General features: G+C 47.9%; 1 protein-coding gene and 1 long non-coding RNA gene across 12 annotated transcripts in view; one reads left to right on the top strand and one right to left on the bottom strand.

Moving 5' to 3' along the window:
• The first annotated feature begins 4,982 nt into the window (after positions 1-4,982).
• On the top strand, positions 4,983-11,224 carry LOC107970881 (uncharacterized). Of its 4 annotated transcripts, none has more exons than XR_001713881.3 (4): positions 4,983-5,440; positions 10,001-10,118; positions 10,451-10,603; positions 10,830-11,224. It is a non-coding gene; the product is annotated as an uncharacterized LOC107970881 (long non-coding RNA). The 4 variants fall into 4 exon arrangements; XR_001713882.3 differs by having other exon boundaries at positions 4,998-5,440; positions 9,997-10,118; XR_010155401.1 differs by lacking the exon at positions 4,983-5,440 and adding an exon at positions 9,617-9,745 and having other exon boundaries at positions 9,997-10,118.
• TMEM44 (transmembrane protein 44) overlaps positions 8,657-19,226 on the bottom strand; it is a 45,892-nt gene continuing 35,322 nt past the window's right edge. For 4 of the 8 annotated variants that reach the window (XM_063806427.1, XM_024355873.3, XM_054682406.2 and 1 more), the window contains exon 10: positions 8,657-9,617. In XM_063806427.1, coding sequence (XP_063662497.1) covers positions 9,507-9,617 — 111 coding nt within the window. In that variant the 3' untranslated portion in view covers positions 8,657-9,506. Of the gene's footprint in view, positions 9,618-13,703; positions 13,737-19,226 lie in introns of all 8 variants that reach the window. The other 4 variants (XM_054682407.2, XM_054682408.2, XM_054682409.2 and 1 more) reach the window with 2 other exon arrangements.

The raw sequence follows: 19,226 nt of genomic DNA on the forward strand, positions 1-19,226 counted from the left end.
CCCCAAACCATCTTTTTTTTTTGAGATGGAGTCTCGCTCTGTCTCCCAGGTAGAGTGCAGTGGTGCCAACTTGGCTCACTGCAGCCTCCGCCTCCTGGGTTCAATGGATTCTCCTGCCTCAGCCTCCCAACTAGCTGGGATTACAGGTGTGCGTCATGATGCCCGATTAATTTTTGTATTTTTAGTAGAGATGGGATTTCACCATGTTGGCCAGGCTGGTCTCAAACTCCTGGCCTGAAATGATCCACCCACCTTGGCCTCCCAAAGTGCTGGGATTACAGGTGTGAGGCACCGTGCCTGGCCCAAAACATCTCTATAGGTGGGTTGAGGCTGTGTTGGAATTACTCCAGTAACAGGGAGCCCGTGCAACCATTGCAGCTCAGACAGGGCCATATGAAAGCTCTCCTTTACCCTAACTTACAGTCTTTCTCTGTATCACATGCCCATTAGCTCAATCCTCTCCTCCTGAAGACCAATCCAAAGGCATCAGCTACTTTCCACTCTGCGGGCTCTGTGCTACCACCCCTAATGTGACAAGACCAATATCCAGGACTGAGCCTAGGCCTTGCTTCCCACCCCTTGAAGTAGGAGGCTGCCAGCCCCTGCTCGGCTGGGACACTGACTCATTCGTGACAGTGTGGGTGAGTCACTGCTTGCCTACAAGGAGTCTACTTCCCGGTTAAGGTGCTATTAAAAGGGTAACAGCCTCTGCCACTCTGCTCACTCAGGAGACAGTGGAGCATCTAAGGTGTCTCAATCTTGCCTCCTCAGAAGTTCAAAGGTCTTTACTTATACAATCTCATAATAAAAATATACTCAGGATCTAAAAGACATCCTGATGACTTTTAAAGAAATATGGAACTAGACCTAAAACAGGGGATGCTAGCTGGGCTGGGTGGCACGTGCCTGTAGTCCCAGCTACTAGGCTGGCTAAGGTGGGAGGATCGTTGAGCCAGGAGTTTGAGAACAGCTGGGCAACATAGCCAGACCCTGTGTCTTAAAGAAAAAAAAAGAGGGAGAATCTACAAAAGTAACTGCTTCATGCTGAGGAAGTCATAATAATAACTGATACCTTTATAGCATTTGGGAGTGGAAAGGCCCTTTCATGGTTTGCTTTTAGTTTTTTTCTGTGTGTGTGTGTGTGTGTGTGTGTGTGTGTGTGTGTGTGTGTGTGTTTTGGATGGAGTTTTGCTCTTGTTGCCCAGGCTGGAGTGTAATAGCACCATCTCAGCTCACTGCAAGCTCCACCTCCCTGGTTCAAGTGATTCTCCTGCCTCAGCCTCCTGAGTAGCTGGGATTACAGGCACCCACCACCATACCCAGCTAATTTCTGTATTTTTAGTAGAAACGGGGTTTCACCATGTTGGCCATGCTGGTCTTGATCACCTCAGGTGATCCGCCCGCCTCAGCCTCTCAAAGTGCTGGGATCACAGGCGTGAGCCTCCGCGCCCGGCATAGTTTCTAGTTTTTGGAGGCACCATAGAGTAAAGCAGGTAGAAGAGGAGTACACTTTCTTTCTTTCTTTCTTTCTTTCTTTCTTTTTTTAATGAACAAGAATAGGAGTCTCACAGTTGGTGAATGGTGGGAGTTAGGACTGGTCCCCATCAGAGCTGGCCTTCTGGAGACCACACAGGTGCTGACAGCCCCGGGCACTGATGTGCGTCAGCTCGGGCCGAGTGCTGCCTGCCCTGGCTGGGATTGGCAGCAGCACTTCTGAGCCTGGCGCTTTATTGTGCACTATCTTATCTCAATAGGAAAAGGCAATTCAGGGGAAGAATTTCCCTGTCACAGTGCTCCAGACTTTCCATTGTCCAGCTTTCTTAGTCCTGGGTCATCCCCTGGGTCTGACCATTACTCATATCCATGGAGGCACCTTATCAGGGCTGTCTAAGATATAGGGCCTATTTTTTTCTCAGTACCAGACAAACTGGAATTTATCCACCCTTTGTGGCCTGACATCACACGACAATTAGTCGGCCCAGAATCCAGCCACATTTGGGAAGCTGCTTGAAAAGCAGTCTCTAATAACCAGCTCTTTCCTTGCAAAGCCCTAGAATTTCAGGGTCCTCTGCTGGCAACAGTGGTGGCGATGCGTGGAGACCCCATCTCATGATGGGCCAACTGTGAGACTCTTTCTTTTTTTTTTTTTGAGATGGAGTCTCGCTCTGTTGCCCAGGCTGGGGTGCAGTGGTGCAATCTCAGCTCACTGCAGCCTCTGACTCCTGGGTTCAAGAAATTCTCCTACCTCAGCTTCCCGAGTAGCTGGGATTACAGGTGCCCACCACCACGCCTGGCTAATTTTTGTATTTTTAGTAGACAGGGTTTCACCATGTTGGCCAGGTTGGTCTCGAACTGCTGACCTCAGGTGATCCACCCGCCTCAGCCTCCCAAAGTGCAGGGATTATAGGCATGAGCCACTGTGCCCGGCCTTTTTTTGTTTTTGAGATGGAGTTTCGCTCTTGTTGCCCAGGCTGGAGTGCAATGGCGTGATCTCAGCTCACCGCAACCTCCGCCTCCTGGCTCCAAGCAATTCTCCTCCCTCAGCCTCCTGAGTAGCTGGGATTACAGGCAGGTGCCACCACACCCGGCTAATTTTGTATTTTTAGTAGAAACAGGGTTTCTCCATGTTGGTCAGGCTGGTCTCGAACTCCTGACCTCAGGTGATCCACCTGCCTCGGCCTCCCAAAGTGCTGGGATTACAGGCGTGAGCCACGCCTGGCGAGAATCTTTCTTTATTCCTGTTCTTTCTCACCCAGCTGGCTTTGAAAAACTTCCAACCTACAGAAAAGATGAAAGAATAACGAACATGTTTATACTATTCGCCTAGATTAATCCATTGTTCCCGTTTTTCCATTTGCTTTGTCTCTCTCCAACTACCTGAAAAATTTATAATTTTTTTCTGCTGAAATATTTAAAAGTCAGTTGCTTGGGGCCAGGTGCGGTGGCTCACACCTGTAATCCCAGCACTTTGGGAGGCCAAGGCGGACGGATCATGAGGTCAGGAAATCAACACCACGGTGAAACCCCGTCTCTACTAAAAATACAAAAAAAATTAGCCGGGCATGGTGGCAGGCGCCTGTAGTCCCAGCTACTCAGGAGGCTGAGGCAGGAGAATGGTGTGAACCCGGAGCTTGCAGTGAGCCGAGATCGTGCCACTGCACTCCAGCCTGGGCGACAGAGCGAGACTCTGTCTCAAAAAATAAAAATAAAAAATAAAAAATAAAAGTCAGTTGCCAAATCACGGTGCTTCACTCCTAAGTAGTTCAGCATGTATATCCAAAGGGGCGTTCTCCTGCGCAACCATAATATTATTAAGAAAGGAAACAATAAAGTTAGCTAATACACTGTACATATTCAAATTTGCTCAATTGTCCCAGTAATCCCATATAGCTCTCCCACCCCATCCCCACTGCAGACTCCTTTAAACTAGAACAGTTCTCTTAAGATGTATTTAAGTGTTTCCACAGTCAAGAAACATCTACTACAAAAATCCACATAATCTTTTTACAACAGAATCTAATGACTTCTAAGACTTTTCTGATCTATCAAAATTTTTCTTATAATTGTGAATGGTGGCTCAAGCTCTCTTGTGTTCTACCTTTACTAGTTTACATTATGGTTTTTTTTTTTTTTTTTTGAGACGGAGTTTTGCTCTGTTGCCCAGGCTGGAGTGCAGTGATCACTGCAACCTCCGCCTTCTGGATTCAAGCAATTCTCCTGCCTTAGCCTCCCGAGTAGCTGGGATTACAGGCGTGTGTCTAATTTTTGTATTTTTAGTAGAGACGGGGTATTCACCATGTTGGCCAGGCTGGTCTTGAACTCCTGACCTCAGGTAATCTGCCCCCACTTGGCCTCCCAAAGTACTGGGATTACAGGGGTGAGCCACTGCACCCTGCCTATTAGCTGACATTATCTTTCATAATTTTTTTTTTTTTTTTTTTTACTGTGTGTGAACTGGGAATTCATGCTGTGAGAACAGGCAAAGCCACTCAGGCACTGCAGTAGATGATTTCAAGGTAATTCATGTCTGTTCTTCAATCCATGGTTCTATGATATTTTAGGTTTAATGGCAAAATGTCATTTCTTCATTAAAGCATAATGTTTGGGCCAGGTGTGGTGGATCATGCCTGTAGTCCCAGCGCTTTGGGAGGCCGAGGAAGGTGGATCACTTGGGGTCAGGAGTTCAAGACCAGCCTGGCCAACATGGCGAACCCCGTCTCCACTAAAAATACAAAATGTAGCCAGTCATGGTGGCACGCGCCTGTAGTCCCAGCTACTCGGGAAGCTGAGGCAGGAGAATCGCCTGAACCCAGGAGGCAGAGGTTGCAATGAGCCGAGATGGCACCACTGCATTCCAGCTTGGGCAACAGAGACAGACTCCATCTCAAAAAAAAAAAAAAAAAAAAAGTATGTTTAATTCTGCACAACAGTGGGGTTTGGGAGCTTTATCACTTTGTTTGTTTGCTATTCTAAGTAGTTTTGTGAGAACATCTCATACAAATAGATCTGTTTTAAAAGTAATTTCCCGGCTGGAGTGGTGGCTTGTGCCTGTAATCCCAGCACTTTGGGAGGCCGAGGCGGGCGGATCACGAGGTCAGGAGTTCGAGACCAGCCTGACCAACATGGTGAAACTCCGTCTCCACTAAAAATACAAAAATTAGCCGGGCGTCGTGGCGCGCCCCTGTAGTCCCAGCTATTCAGTCGCAAGAGAATCGCTTGAATTCGGCAGGCGGAGGCTGCAGTGAGCAGAGACCGCGCCACTGCATTCCAGCCTGGGCGACAGAGGCTCCGTCTCAAATAAACAAACCAAAACTGAACTACGGAGACGCCCTCAGCAGTTCTTTCCCGGCTGCGTCGCCGCTGGCTGGGGTCAGAAACCCCGGCCTTCGGCGGCGGCTGCGGCGGCGGGGCGGGGCCGCGGGACTCTCGCTCCTCGCGGGAGGCGGTGGCTGCGGAGTGCGCACGCGCGGAACCGCAATTCCGTTCTTCCCGGAAGTGCCCTGGTGGTGCTGGGAATAGGGCGCAAGATGTCGGCGGATGCAGCTCCGAGGAGGTAGGCAGTGGGAGCCGACGTTCAGTCCGGCCCGTGCCAACAGTGGTTCCTCTCTCCCCCGTAGTTCGAGGAGACCACGCGCTGCCCCTCTGGCACGATCGTGGATGAACCCCCTGGCAACTGAAATGGGAAAGGCAGCGCCCCCGACTCTGGGGACTGGACCGAACTCCACGGTAGTGACAGCTGCCAGACCCTGAGGAGAGGACGAGAAGACCTGAGGCCTCTGCTACGAACACTGGCAGCCGATGGAAAATTCAGACGGATTTGGGACAGTATGCAGAGTTCTCCAAGCGACAGATTAACAGAGGCTCTTGAAGGATAACTGTGTAATCACGTGTTCTGCTCAAAAGAAGGCCTGAATGCCCAGTGCCTTATTTGGCTTTCAGGGTTGGTGAAAGAAAAAGCAAAGTAGATGCTTTCTAATGCTAAGTCATTTAATGTAGCACCATTCCTTGAACTTCTTTCATCTCTAAGGTCGTCCCTTTCACCTGATGATGACCTTTGGGCCATCGTACAGGCATGTGTAAACTTGGAGATCTTCCTCAACATTGCACCATATCTTGGGTTCATTCAAGGCAGAGTCTCCTTGCAAAAGCATTCTAAAACAATGTAAAGTCGAAGAGAGTAGAGCAATACCTCCATAGTTGGAAAATGTGGAGGAGGCCAATTAAGGGACAGAAAAAGAAGTGCAGAGAATCTTGGAATTGTTGCAAAATTATTCTGGAGATATTTCTAAGTCTCCTCTATCCTTTTCCTTAGTGATTAATACAGGTTTTTATATTAAGTGGACAGTAAAATCCAAACAGAAAGAGGTATATGTCGTATAATGAAGCCTATGTTCAAAGTATATCTGAAATTTGTTTTTATAATGTCTTTCTTGAGAGCTTATAAAGATGTCAGTATTCTGTGGGAAACAAATTGGCACATTCATAAAAGAGAAAAAATGAAAAAAAATCAGGCCCAACTTTCATTTTACAGATGAGGAAACTGTGACATAGAAAAGGAAATGACAAAGATCACACTGAATCAGACCTGGGAACTGGAGCCCAGCCATGCTCCTTGGCCCAGTGCCTCTTCTTATTCTAGGAGCTCATACCCCTTTGAAAGAAACATAATATGAATGTGTCTTCAAATGATGCTCATAAACCTCTTCATCATACTGAGGGAGGGAGATAAGGGGATTAGTTCTTCAGGATCTAGACAGGCTTTCAAGAAAATCTTAGCTGGGTGCGGTGGCTCATGCGTGTAATCCCAGCGCTTTGGGAGGCTGAGGCAGGTGGATCACCTGAGGTCAGGAGTTCCAGATCAGGCTGGCCAACATGAGGAAACCCCGTCTCTACTAAAAATACAAAAATTAGCCGGGCATGGTGGCGGGAGCCTGTAATCCCAGCTACTCGGGAGGCTGAGGCAGGAGAATGGCTTGAACCTGGGAGGCGGAGGTTGCAGTGAAGTGAGATCGCGCCATTGCACTCCAGGGCAACGAGTGAAACTCCATCTCAAAAAAAAAAATCATCATCATCATCATCATCTTAGCAGAGCTCTCGCTAAATGATAAAGACTTGGCAACTGATGATATCCTTTTTTTCAGAGAACTTAAGTAGGGACTGGATAATCACTAATTGGGGTTGTGTTTAAGGGCATTCAAACCTCTGAAATCTCTTCCATCTGCAGGTCTAATTATTTGGTTACTCTTTCAGTACATGTGTGCAGGAAGCATGGGGGGGAAGAAAACTAATCCCTCTTCAAAGTCTTCTTTGAATAGGTATTATGTTTGCATTTTCATACATGTTAGTTCACTTAGTCTTCACCATAGGCTTTCTAGGTTGGTATTATTCTTAGTCTACCTAAGAAGTTCACAAAGGTTCGGTGACATGCTCCAAGCCACACAGATGATAGGCAGCACAACCAGATGATACCACAGGTCTCCAGATGAGTGAGCCGATGATTACATAGTTTGTTCCCCAGCCCCTCCCCAGTGTAGGTAAAGTGCCTGCACTGCTCACTGGGTCATCAGAGCAAGTTGCTCCCACTGCCCTCTTGGTCTAACGGCTAGAAACAAAGCTGCAACAGAGGCCCACTCCTACTAGGAGAAAGGCATTTTAATTGGCACTTCCTCACAAAGGCTCCAGTGTTCTAGAGCTTTGCATACAGGAAGATTCTCGTTGAACAATGAAGCCAAACCTTGCTTCCAAAATTCCCAGTTTGGTAGTTCACTGTGGATGAAGAGGCCGGAGACACCCTTAGACAAGCTGGGACCATGATGATAGGAACCAGTTTGTGAAGGGAGGAGGCTGGGCTAACAGGATCTAGGGAGATAGATGATATCTGGACCTTAGGTAGTTCGTGTTACTCAAAGTCAGCAAGGTTTTTGTTGTTTTTTGAGACAGTCTTGTTATGTTGCCCAGCCTGGAGTGCAGCGGTGCGATCTCAGCTCACTGCAACCTCCACCCCGTGGGTTCAAGCAATTCTTGTGCCTCAGCCTCCTGAGTAGCTGGGACTACAGGTGTGGGCCGCCACATTTGGCTAATTTTTTGTACTTTTAGTAGAGATGGAGTTTCACCATGTTGGCCAGGCTGGTCTTGAAGTCCTGTCCTCAAGTGATCTGCCTGCTGCAGCTTACCAAAAGTGCTGGGATTACAGGTGTGAGCCACTGCACCTGGCCAAGATCATTTGATGTTCTTGGGTGAATGGCCACTTTCACCTGGATCCCACCAATTTTTGGTGCCCTAGGGAGCATGATCCAGAGTTCCCTCAAGACAGGATGTGCTAAAGGCAAACTCCAGAGGTCATCCTATCCCCAAACCTTCCGCCTTTCTAAAGAGAAGTTCTTCTGCCCTGCTGTTACCACTCAGTACTCTAGATTAAACCTGTTCCCCATGCTCATTCTGTACCCATGACTATATTTCTGCTTCCTGGAAAGTTGTAGCCATAGGAATGAAAAACTCACCAATCAGTTGTGGTCTTCCTGAGGCAAGTCAGTCACCTTCCTACTCTGGTATCTTCCATGGCTACCAGTTGGCCACAGAACCAAGCACTGACTCACCAGCCTCCACAGTCTGGTTCCTTTTCAGCCTTTTTGCCACCCCTACAGCCCATACCACATCATCCATTCTGGCCATCTCAGATTCTTCCTTGCTAGCTCCCACCTTTCCCTGCATCCAGTCCTCTGTACTATTTCATCTATTTGAACACTCTTTTCTCCCTGCATCCTGGGTCTCCATTCAAATCTTCCTCTTCCCTGGAAGTACAGCTTCAGTGGTTAACATCACAAAGCAAAGCTGACTTCAGCAAACTTTCCAAGACAACCAGGGACCAACACAGTTCAGATTAAAGGGGATAAATAAAGTGGCTTTAAGATCACTTGTAGTTCAGAGGTCACCCAGGGGATTAGGATCTATGCAGAGACCTGCAGAGCCACGCTGCTTCCCCAAGGGACCCCCTTCATGCTGCTGGAACTTGCCCTACCCCTCAGGAGAAACTGGGCTGCTGTAGGTGCGTCACGCAGGCGGCTGTGGGCCAGCCCGGAGCAAAACTGTGTTGCTTGGCATTTCTCCACTTCCTCTCATGGCCGACGTCATTCTGTGACTGTGCAGGGATTCATGCTTGAATTGATTTAAAATTTATTCACCCCAGTGTTCACTCCCACCTTAGCCCCATTCCATGCGCCCTTACCCTTACTCATCGCAGTATCAAAATAACTCCCAAATGGGATTGCTGTGCTTGAACACCTCCCATCATGCCTCTTATCTTCTGCATGCATTTGGTTAGTTCCTGAAGCATACAGCCCCCCTCACCTGCAAGCCCCGCCTCAGCACACACCCTTGCCAGGTTGGAGGAAGTCCTGGTACCCGGAGCAGTTTGCTTTGTTTTTGCAGTGTCAGTGATCTCACAAGCACTTGGTTGGCCACACAGTCCTATCGATAACTTCCAGCAGATAACCCAAGTGGGTGACTGGGGGGCGGAAGCCAGGTCTTGGTTCCTGTGTGTGACCCAAGGCCCCCCAGCACAGGGCCCACCCTCTCATCTGGCTCAGCCAGGTCTTGCAGAATGGGCTCTGCTGAGATCTAACCAGACACATTTGCTATTTGTTAGGTGAACTCATTCCTGGAACCTAGCAGGTATTCAGTTTATGGCTGACTCTCAAGGGAATAAAGGGAAAAGGAAAAGCGGGTCTAGGATCCTTTGGATTATCCTTACAAAGCAAAAGCTGTCTGTGAACTGTAATCTTCAGAACAAATGCTGGGCCTATCCAGGTCTGTCCGCAGTACCCAAAGTCGTAGCTCCATGATGAGCTATGATGTAGCCCAGCCACACTCAGTGACGGCTCCTGGTTCCTCACTTTCCAGGGCAGCTTCAGTTCCTGCCGCGGTGTCAGTGCAGATTGATTCCTGCTGCGTTACTGAACAAACTCCTGACCCTGGGCTCTGAGCTGATGAGCTGGCTCCAGAAGGTGTTAATCATCATCACTCAGGTGTGCTGTCCTCACAGAGTCCTGGTGCACCTGGGATCCCAGTAGCTCCACATTTTCTTTGCTGCCTTCAAGGTTCACATCTTCAGGGTCCCACTATGGAGAAAAGATGCAAAGGGTACCTGGGTGGAATGGATAGATGCTTCTCATCTGTTATAACCCCTGACCCAAACAAAAGCTCCAATCTTGGTTCTCATGATCCAGGCACAGACAAGGACAAAAGGGTAAGGACAAGTTACCCAGGCCTGTTTCTAGGACCTAAGGAGGCAAGCATAACTTTACATCAAGCAACTAATGAACAACCACCCTAAACGTAACAGCTCCACTTTCCTTCCCGCCCTCATTCTCCACTCTTCTCTGCCTCTACCAAGTCCTTATCTAGTGAGACTGAGTCATGTTCTCCTTATCCTGACTCCATGCCTAACTCATTCCTGGAAAAAACCAGGCGAACTTAATCCTTTTTTATTTTTTTAAGACAGGGTCTTGCTGTGTCACCCAGGCTGGAGTACAGTGGTGCAGTCATAGCTCACTGCTGCCTCAAACTCCTAGACTCAGGCAATCCTCCTGCTTCAGCCTCCCGAGTAGCTGGGACTACAGGTGTGTACCACAATGCCCTGGCTAAGTTTTTAATTTTTAGTAGAGATAAAGTCTTGCAATGTTGCCCAGGCTGATCTCGAACTCCTGGACCTAAGCAGTCCTCCCGCCTCAGCCTCCCAAAGTGCTCAGCTTACAGGCTTGAGCCACCATGCCCAGCTTCAACCTATTCTTTATGGGCCAGGTAAATACCTCTTCCCCCAGGAAGCCTACCTTGACCGTGTTAGCCCATTGAGCTCTCACCTGCCTTTCTCTTTGTATTACCTATTCCACTGATTTGCCCCTGAGCACGGACAGCCCTGGCGTTTATGCGGACATCTGCCTTGTTGTCTCAGGTAGATGATGGGCTCCATGGGAACAGAGCAAACGTTCGCTCCTGCCTCCTACACGGTGTTTCCTCTAAACCTGAGGCTCAGCAGACTTGTCATCACTTAAAACCCAATTCAGAGCGGGGGGCACTGCCAGTGAATAGTTCATCACCGACTCAGGTGAGTATGGGAAGTTGAAATTTGCAGGGGTGTGACGGGTTAAAACAAGTGGGCACAGAAGCATTGATGAAGCTGTCTGTGAAGCCCTCCTGCTGTTCTAAGATGATGGATTAGAGCCCAAGGGGATCCTTGGTGTTACCTTTGAGGTTCCAGCCATGGAGGCAAGTAGGGATTGGGCTCCAGTTCTCCTCCTGTCACTAATTTGCCTTCGTTTTGGGGGCCTCAGTTTCCCCATGTGTATGCTGTGGTATTGGATCAGCAACGAGATAAGAAGATCTCTCCCATTTCCAAGCGTCTATGATGATTCTGAGGCACAAGGTCACATTTGACAGTACTAGGAAACCCAGGAAACAACAAGCAAAGATGACAAAGGATGTGTCTGCCTGGGCAGACGATCTATTTGGACAAGATAATAGACCCAGGCATGGACATGCTCTCCAAGAAAGATGCCCTGACAGCTGCTCACACTGAAGCTGAATCGAACATTCCAATCCTTAGAGCTTCCAGCGAAGATCTTGAAGTCTCCCTGAGCCACTGACACAATGGCCATGCCATCCCAGTGATAAAACACAAATTGTGGCCTTGTTTTGGACAGAAATAAAGAGCCCAGTTTGTTAGTGATTTACTGATAATAACTGAATCGAGTACTAATACTTGGCGATTTTAAAAGCCATCATGTTAAAAAGACCACCTGATTCCCAGTGACCCTGCGTGACTGGATTTGGGCAGCTCGTCCCCTGCACCTGTTTGGGGCTGTGCCAGCCACTTCCAGTGCGAACATCGCATTAACTTGCGGTCGCAGACTTGGCTGGACCCCTTGAACCAAATTCCTTTCTGACATTATCAGACCCCAAATAAAAGAGCTCACCAGGCCCCTCAGCCTACGTGACCCACCTGCCCAGTGAAAGAAGTAGGGCCCTGTTCTGTTCTCTGAGGATGGTCAGTGTGCTCTTTGATGAAAACCGTTTCTAAGCTGAGGCCTGAGACCTAGATCATTGTTCTCACAGCGTGTTCTTGACCAGCCACACCAGAAGCACCCAGGCTGCTGGCTAAAAACACTGATGCTGGGGCCCACCCTAGCCCCTGGGTAGGGGATAGAGACCTAAGGTTTGGCATTTTTACAAGCTCCTAGGGTGATTCTGAGATGCCCTGATGATTGAGAACCACTGCTCGAGCTTCTTAAATGGCTGCTGAAGAATGATTCTTGCCAACCGTGACCAGTTCAGCAGCCTGCAAACAGAAACCTGTCACTTTGATCAAGTGAGCTCTTTAAACTAGTACAGGCTGGGCACGGGGGCTCACGCCTGTAATCTCAGCACTTTGGGAGACTGAGGCAGGCAGATCACCTAAGGTCAGGAGTTCAAGACCAGCCTGGCCAACATGGTGAAACCCCGTCTCTACTAAAAATACAAAAATTAGCCAAGTATAGTGGTGGGCGCCCGTAATCCCAGCTACTTGGGAGGCTGACACAAGAGAATCGCTTGAACCTGGGAGGCAGAGGTTGCAGTGAGCTGAGACTGTGATTGCACTCCAGCCTAGGCAACAAGAGCGAAACTCCATCTCAAGAAATAAATAAATAGGCTGGGTGTGGTGGCTCACGCCTGTAATCCCAACACTCTGGGAGGCTGAGGCGGGTGGATCACCTGAGGTCAGGAGTTCGAGACCAGCCTGGCCAACATGGTGAAACCCCATCTCTATTAAAAATACAAAAAATTAGCCAGGCATGGTGACAGGCGCCTATAATCCCAGCCACTTGGGAGGCTGAAGCAGGAGAATCGCTTGAACCCGGGAGGCGGAGGTTGCAGTGAGCCGAGATCACGCCACTGTACTCCAGCGTGGGCGACAAGAGTGAAATTCTGTCTCAAAAAAATAAATAAATACATAAATAAGTAAGTAAAAATAAAGTGGTACAAATCTTAGAAAACATTTAGAATCTATTTTTTTCTGAATCTCCAGAATAATGTGTTTTAAAACTTCATTATTTATTTACTTATTTATTTTGAGACAGAGTCTCACTCCATCACCCAGGCTGGAGGCATGATCTGGGCTCACTGCAACCTCTGCCTCCTGGGTTCAAGTGATTCTCCTGCCTTAGTATCCCGAGTAGCTGGGACCACAGGTACACACCACCACACCTGGCTAATTTTTGTATTTTTAGTAGAGATGGGGATCTCGCCATGTTGGCCAGACTGGTCTCCAACTCCTGACCTCAGGTGATCCGCCCCCCTCAGCCTTCCAAAGTGTTGGGATTACAGGTGTGAGCCAACGTGCCCGGCCTAAAAACTTCATTTTATAATAAAATCATTGCTGGAAACCAGGCATGAAGAGAATCTGAGCAAAAGATCCATTTTCATATCAGAAACAATCCTGGGAGACGACAGGCACAGGTAGTTGTCACAAAACGTGCCTGTCACTTGGAGGCAAGGGTGGCATGGAGACAGCAGCCAGCTGCCCAGGGTCCCAGAATGACAATGTCTGGAACTGTTTATTGCAACAGCTACTGCAGCCATGCCAGCCACTACTACTGTTGTTCCAAACCATGTTTCTTCACTGGGTTACACGTCTTCTTGGAGTCCCTATTACTTGGGCTTACCTGAATACCCCCAAAGCAGAAAGAACTCTGACCTGAGAGAGCCCTGAAAATCCCATTCATCCTCAGTCTTGCCTCTCATTTTGACTTTTTTTTTTTTTTGAGATGGAGTTTCACTCTTGTTGCCCAGGCTGGAGTGCAATGGTGCAATCTCAGCTCACCGCAACCTTCATCTCCCAGGTTCAAGTGATTCACTTGCCTCGGCCCCTGAGTAGGTGGGATTACAGGCATGTGACACCATGCCCGGCTAATTTTGTATTTTTAGTAGAGACAGGGTTTCACCATGTTGGCCAGGCTGGTCTTGAACTCCTGACCTCAGGTGATCGCCCGCCTCGGCCTCCCAAAGTGCTAGGATTACAGGTGTGAGCCACCGCACCTGGCCTGACATTCTTTTTTTACTAAAGGAATTTGTCATGGGTCTAGCCATCTAAGGAGGTCTAACAAAAACAGGAACTGAAATCAAGCCATAGGAAGTCCCTCCTGGAAGAGAAAGAGCATGATCGTCCATACCTGCTCCGAGTTTAGGGCCTCCCAATACTTCTGCTGCAGAATAAAAAGAGAGACAGAAAAAGCGTTGGACAGATTTTGCCACCATCACACAGCAGAGCAGAGCTCAGGACCAGCTCCTGTCTGCTCAGTGAGCCAGGAGACAGGCCCTTAGATGGTTGGGGGCAAAGGAACAGGTGACTCGGCAAGCAGGAAGGCAGCAGCTACTAGCAGTTACAATTTAGTTAAATGATCAATGAGATAGTTATGATAATTATGAAGGGCTGCATGTCCTGGGAAAAATTACAATCTATCAAGATTTAAAAATTACTATTAGTAGAAATTATTATTATTATTAGGAGGAGTAGCAGTAATAATAATAAATCTCCCATTTATTAACCACATGGCTGGGATGATTCAACTCAAACCCATAAAACTGAGATGCCAATAAAATTCCTGCCTTGCAAATATGGGGTATTTGCTACCAGCCAAGATTCATTTGTAGTCAGTGTTTACTGCATGGTTGGTTCCACTCCAAACCTCAAATATGTCTGACTCAAGTTCTTGCAGGGCAGGCATCACGTCTGCCCTTGTTACTCCAGCACCTCCTGCAGCGCCTGGGAAACGTATGTTTCTGACATGAGCTAAGAATCTATGAATATCTGTTACATTGATCTGGGAATGTCTATGAAATTAAATAGCAGGCAGTCCGAGCAGTCCACAGGATTTAGGGTTATTATCACATTAAAACAAAGCACGTTCAACTCCTTAACATTTTTCATTAAAAAAAATCAATTAATTAATTTTTTTGAGAGAGGGGCTTGCTCTGTCACCCAGGCTGGAGTGCAGTGGCATGGTCATAGCCCACTGCTGCCTCCATCTCCTGGGCTCAACTGATCCTCCCGCCTCAGCCTCCTGAGTAGCTGGGACTACAGGTGTGTACCACCATGCCTGGCTGACATTTATTTTATTTTTTTAGTAGAGATGAGGTCTATGGTGCCCAGGCTGGTCTTGAACTCCTGAGCTCAAGCAATCCTCCCACCCTGGCCACCCAAAATGCTGGGATTACAGGCATGAGCCACAGCACCTGGCCTAGTTTTCTATCTATCTATCTATCTATCTATCTATCTATCTATCTATCTATCTATCTATGTATGATGGAGTTTCACTCTTGTCGCAGGCTGGAGTGCAATGGTACGATCTCGGCTCACTGCAATCTCCGCCTCCCAGGTTCAAGCAATTCTCCTGCCTCAGTCTCTCGAGTAGCTGGGATTACAGGCGCCCACGACCATGCCCAGCTAATTTTGTATTTTTAGTAGAGATGGGGTTTCACCATGTTGGCCAGGCTGGTCTCGAACTCCTGGCCTCAAGTGATCAGCTTGCCTCAGCCTCCCAAAGTGCTAGGATTACAGGCATGAGCCACTGCGCCCAGCCAGGCGTAAATCATTTCATCCACAAATATTTCAAAATGTATCTAATAGATAAGGACTTAAAAAAAAAACCTAAGCACAATGCCATTATTATACCTAACAAAATTAGTGATAATTCCTTAGCATTCATCTTTTAACACTATCCTGCTGAGGCAACATAAACTGAAAAAAAAAAAAAGATTAATTGGAAGGGATACAAATTAGTAAATCGATGGTTCCACACACTCTGGAAAAGACAGAAATGCCGATGATATAAAGGAGGGCTGAAAAAGTTAACTCAGCGAAAAAGTTTATTTAAAGCCAAGCAAACAAACAAGCAAATAAATAGGCTCGAGTCTCCCAGCCGTGTTGAAATGAAACCTTGAAACTTCCTTTACAAAGCTTAGATCTTCAGCGTTACGGGCAATCTAAAATTTAGGAAGAGCGCCCTCTAGTGGGAATAGTCAATATTTTTAAAGTTACTTTATAAACCGCTAATGATAGTGTGCCTAAGGAGTACAATTAACCCAAATCTTTGTAACTGAGGTCTCTCCTCAACCCCCCAGCCTAAAAATAAATAAAATTATATAGTCTTTTCCCTGTTTCAAGAGCAAATGTGTTCATTATAGAACATTTTTCAAAAAACAAAGATCTACCAAAATTCTATCCTTAGAAGGCCTCTACAAAGATTAAATATGCCTCTGAAACATGTATGTATTATGTATAATATAATAAAAGCAAATGGCTTTTCTCCTTTAACATACAACGAGCATTTCCACTTGCCCTTAAAATCATCTTCAGAAACATGATTCTATCACCTCCTCAAACCACTGCATACGGCATTTTAATTTGCCTCATGTCTAAAAGCACATTTTTCCTTGCTTCTGAAATCTAGAAGCATCCTATAGCCTTTGTCTATATAGTATGTAGTAATGTTTCTTTAATTCTGGAAGAGTTTAGGATGTGTCTAAGTTACTGAGGAAACAGGGTCACTTTCTAGGCTTAAATTTTAGACTGTGGAAGCTGGATGGGGCCTCAGAAACCATTTGTCCAACTCTTTACTCTTACCTTTGGGGAGAAGTGACATCTCCACCTTGGGGAGGTGAGATGGTGCTGGACTTGGGATGGATTGTAAAGTTTTAAGACTGGCCAGACATACACCAGCTTCAGTTCTCATTCTCTATTTTTTTTTTTTTTTGAGATGGAGTCTCACTCTGTTGCCCAGGCTCGAGTACAATGGCGTGATCTCAGCTCACTGCAACCTCTGCCTCCCGGGTTCAGGTGATTCTCCTGCCTCAGCCTCCTGAGTAGCTGGGATTACAGGCGCGCGCCACCATGCCAGGCTCATTTTTTGTATTTTTAGTAGAGATGGGGTTTCACCATGTTGGTCAGGCTGGTCTCAAACTCCTGACCTTGTGATCTGCCCACCTCAGCCTCCGAAAGTGCTGGGATTACAAGCGTGAGCCACCGCACCCGGCTGATGGTCTGTATTTCTTACCTGCTATATCTGACAGCCCTCCTCAGGATCATGAAAGGCTTCCTGGAGGAAGGGGGATTTAGACAGGACAGCGAAAGGTAGGAGAAGACAGATAGGCAGAGAAACCCAGAGAAGAGAAAGCTGGCTGGGTGCATGGGGAAGGACCTGCAAAGATGGCACAGATGGGGAGGTGTTCTGGAGCTCAGGCTTAGAAGCCTGGGCTTAAAAGTGTAAGCAGCAAGGCGCCCAGAAGGCCTCAAGCAGGGAAGCATCGGGCTGGGGTCGAGTGTTGGAAAATCCTGCTATATTCCCTGCAGGACAGAAATGAAAGGAGGCAGAGCGCGCCTGCATCGCAATCAGGAGCTCCTGCCCCAGTCCAGGAGGAAGTAACGAGGCTCTTACCTGGATCTGGGGAGCTGGATTGGAAATGCCTCTAGAGACTAAGAGTACAGAAGTTTTCCAGAGTGGTTTCTGCGCAGACAGCAGCCTGCACTGCTGTGCTACCAAGATTCATTCACACATTTTGCTGGTGGTTTACTTTTCTGTTTTCCTGATGGAAGCTTTTCTGTGTGTAAGAAGTGACTCAGTGCTGGGTGCGGCGGCTCACACCTGTAATCCCAGCCCTTTGGGAGGCTGAGGCGGGCAGATCACCTGAGATCGAGAGTTCGAGACCAGCCTGACCAACATGGAGAAACCCCATCTCTACTAAAAATACAAAATTAGCCAGGCGTGGTGGCGCATGCCTGTAATCTCAGCTACTCGGGAGGCTGAGGCAGGAAAATCACTTGAACCCGGGAGGTGGAGGTTGCGGAGGTTGCAAGACTCCGTCTCAGAAGCCCCTATGTGCATCTGACTCCTGGGTCAAGGTTCTTTCCCCTGCACAGCCCGTTTCCCTTTGGGGCCCAGTGAAGCATCTTTCTCATGCATACTTTTTTCCCAGAACGAATGATTTGGCTTTAAAAAGGGCAGACATCCAGGGGAATATGCCCTTATCTGCTGGTGCCAGAAAGTTTGGAGAGAGAACAAGCAGTTGGGTTATCAAGAGCCTTAGGCACAGAATTAACAGGAACACACGGGCCTGGGACTTGGCCCTCTTCAGACAGAGCAATCTGGCATTTAGCACTGTTCTCATGGCCCACACAGGTACACCCACACATGGGCATGCACACGCACACCCACACAGGACTGCACTGGCTCCAGGCACAGGCGTTCTTCACTATGCAGACTCTGTTCCAATGACAGAAACAGCCTCCTTGCAGAATTCCTATAAAGCTTATACCCCGTCTCTTGCAATGCTGGGAAGCACAGAAGGGAAAAATTGACTAGATGCTGTCTATAAATGTACTTTTGTCACAAAGGTGGACTGAACCTTTTCTTGAATCCCAGAGGCTAAAGAAAAAGAAAGAAAGAAAAGGAAGCCTTTAAAAGGTACAGGAGGCTGGGCACGGTGGCTCCCGCCTGTAATCCCAGCACCTTGGGAGGCTGAGGCGGGTGGATGACCTCAGGTCAGGAGTTCATGACCATCCTGGCCAACATGGTGAAACCCCATCTCTACTAAAAATACAAAAAATTAGCTGGGTGTGGTGGCAGGTGCCTGCAGTCCCAGCTACTAGGGAGGCTAAAGCAGGAGAATCGCTTGGACCTGGGAGGTGGAGGTTGCCCTGAGCCGAGATTGCGCCATTGCACTCAAACCTGGGTGACTCTGTCTCAAAAAAAAAAAGAAAAGAAAAAAAAATAAATTCAACCTACAGGAGCAGCGAACTTCGGGCCTTTCACAGCACACGTGTTTGGTCCCGTCCCTGCTGTCACACATACCCCTGACCCATTTAGGTAAAAACGACAGTGAAATGGGATATCCTCAGCAGTTTCAATGCTGGGGGAAGTCAAGCCTGCATTTATAATATAGGTTCTGGCTGTCCCAGAAAGTGAGGGGTCACTCCCATAAGTCCTGCTCTCTCTGGGCCTCTGTCACCTACATGTAGACCCCAGGCACGGGACTCTGAGCTCAGGAACCCTTATTCAACATCTGTTCATTGTGCCCTTCGGATGGCTTTGCCAGGAGTGAGGCTGACGTTGTACTGAATGGGTGGGCTAGTAAATGAATGAATGGATGGATCCACTGTCTCCGTGGAGTATGCCGTCTGCTATGGAGATGTAGAGAAATCTGCACAGCCCAGGAAAAAGCCCTCTCTACACAGTTACTGGTCACACTGAGGCTCCCACATGACATGATTCGTCTGGTACCCTAACCAGTGCAGTCAAGTTCTCCCTCCACGCGAGCCCCACATGCCCACGGTCCTGTCTGTCTCAGCCATCTCCTGTTCTGACACTCCTTGAGAACAGAGTCAGAGCACAGCTGGAGTGAAAAGACACCTGGGCAGAGGGTCGGTTTTCTCGTCTGTAAAATGGGAATAATGGATAATAAACATGCTCCTGCACACCTCCCTGGGTACCAGTCTCTGCCAAGGCAGTGGAGTGCAGTGGTTGATAAGAGAGGCTTCAGAGCAGACAGAACTGGGTTCAAACCCCAGCCCTGCCACTTCTTCTTATCACCATTATTATGTTTTCTTAGGTAAGTGACTTAAACTTACCTAGTCCCAGTCTCCTGACTCAGGCTGTTAAGGCAAACGGTGCTGGGAAACAATAGCCCATACCGTGCCT

Source organism: Pan troglodytes, chromosome 2 (genome assembly GCF_028858775.2).
Source record: "Pan troglodytes isolate AG18354 chromosome 2, NHGRI_mPanTro3-v2.0_pri, whole genome shotgun sequence".
Classification (NCBI taxonomy): Eukaryota; Metazoa; Chordata; class Mammalia; order Primates; family Hominidae; genus Pan; species Pan troglodytes.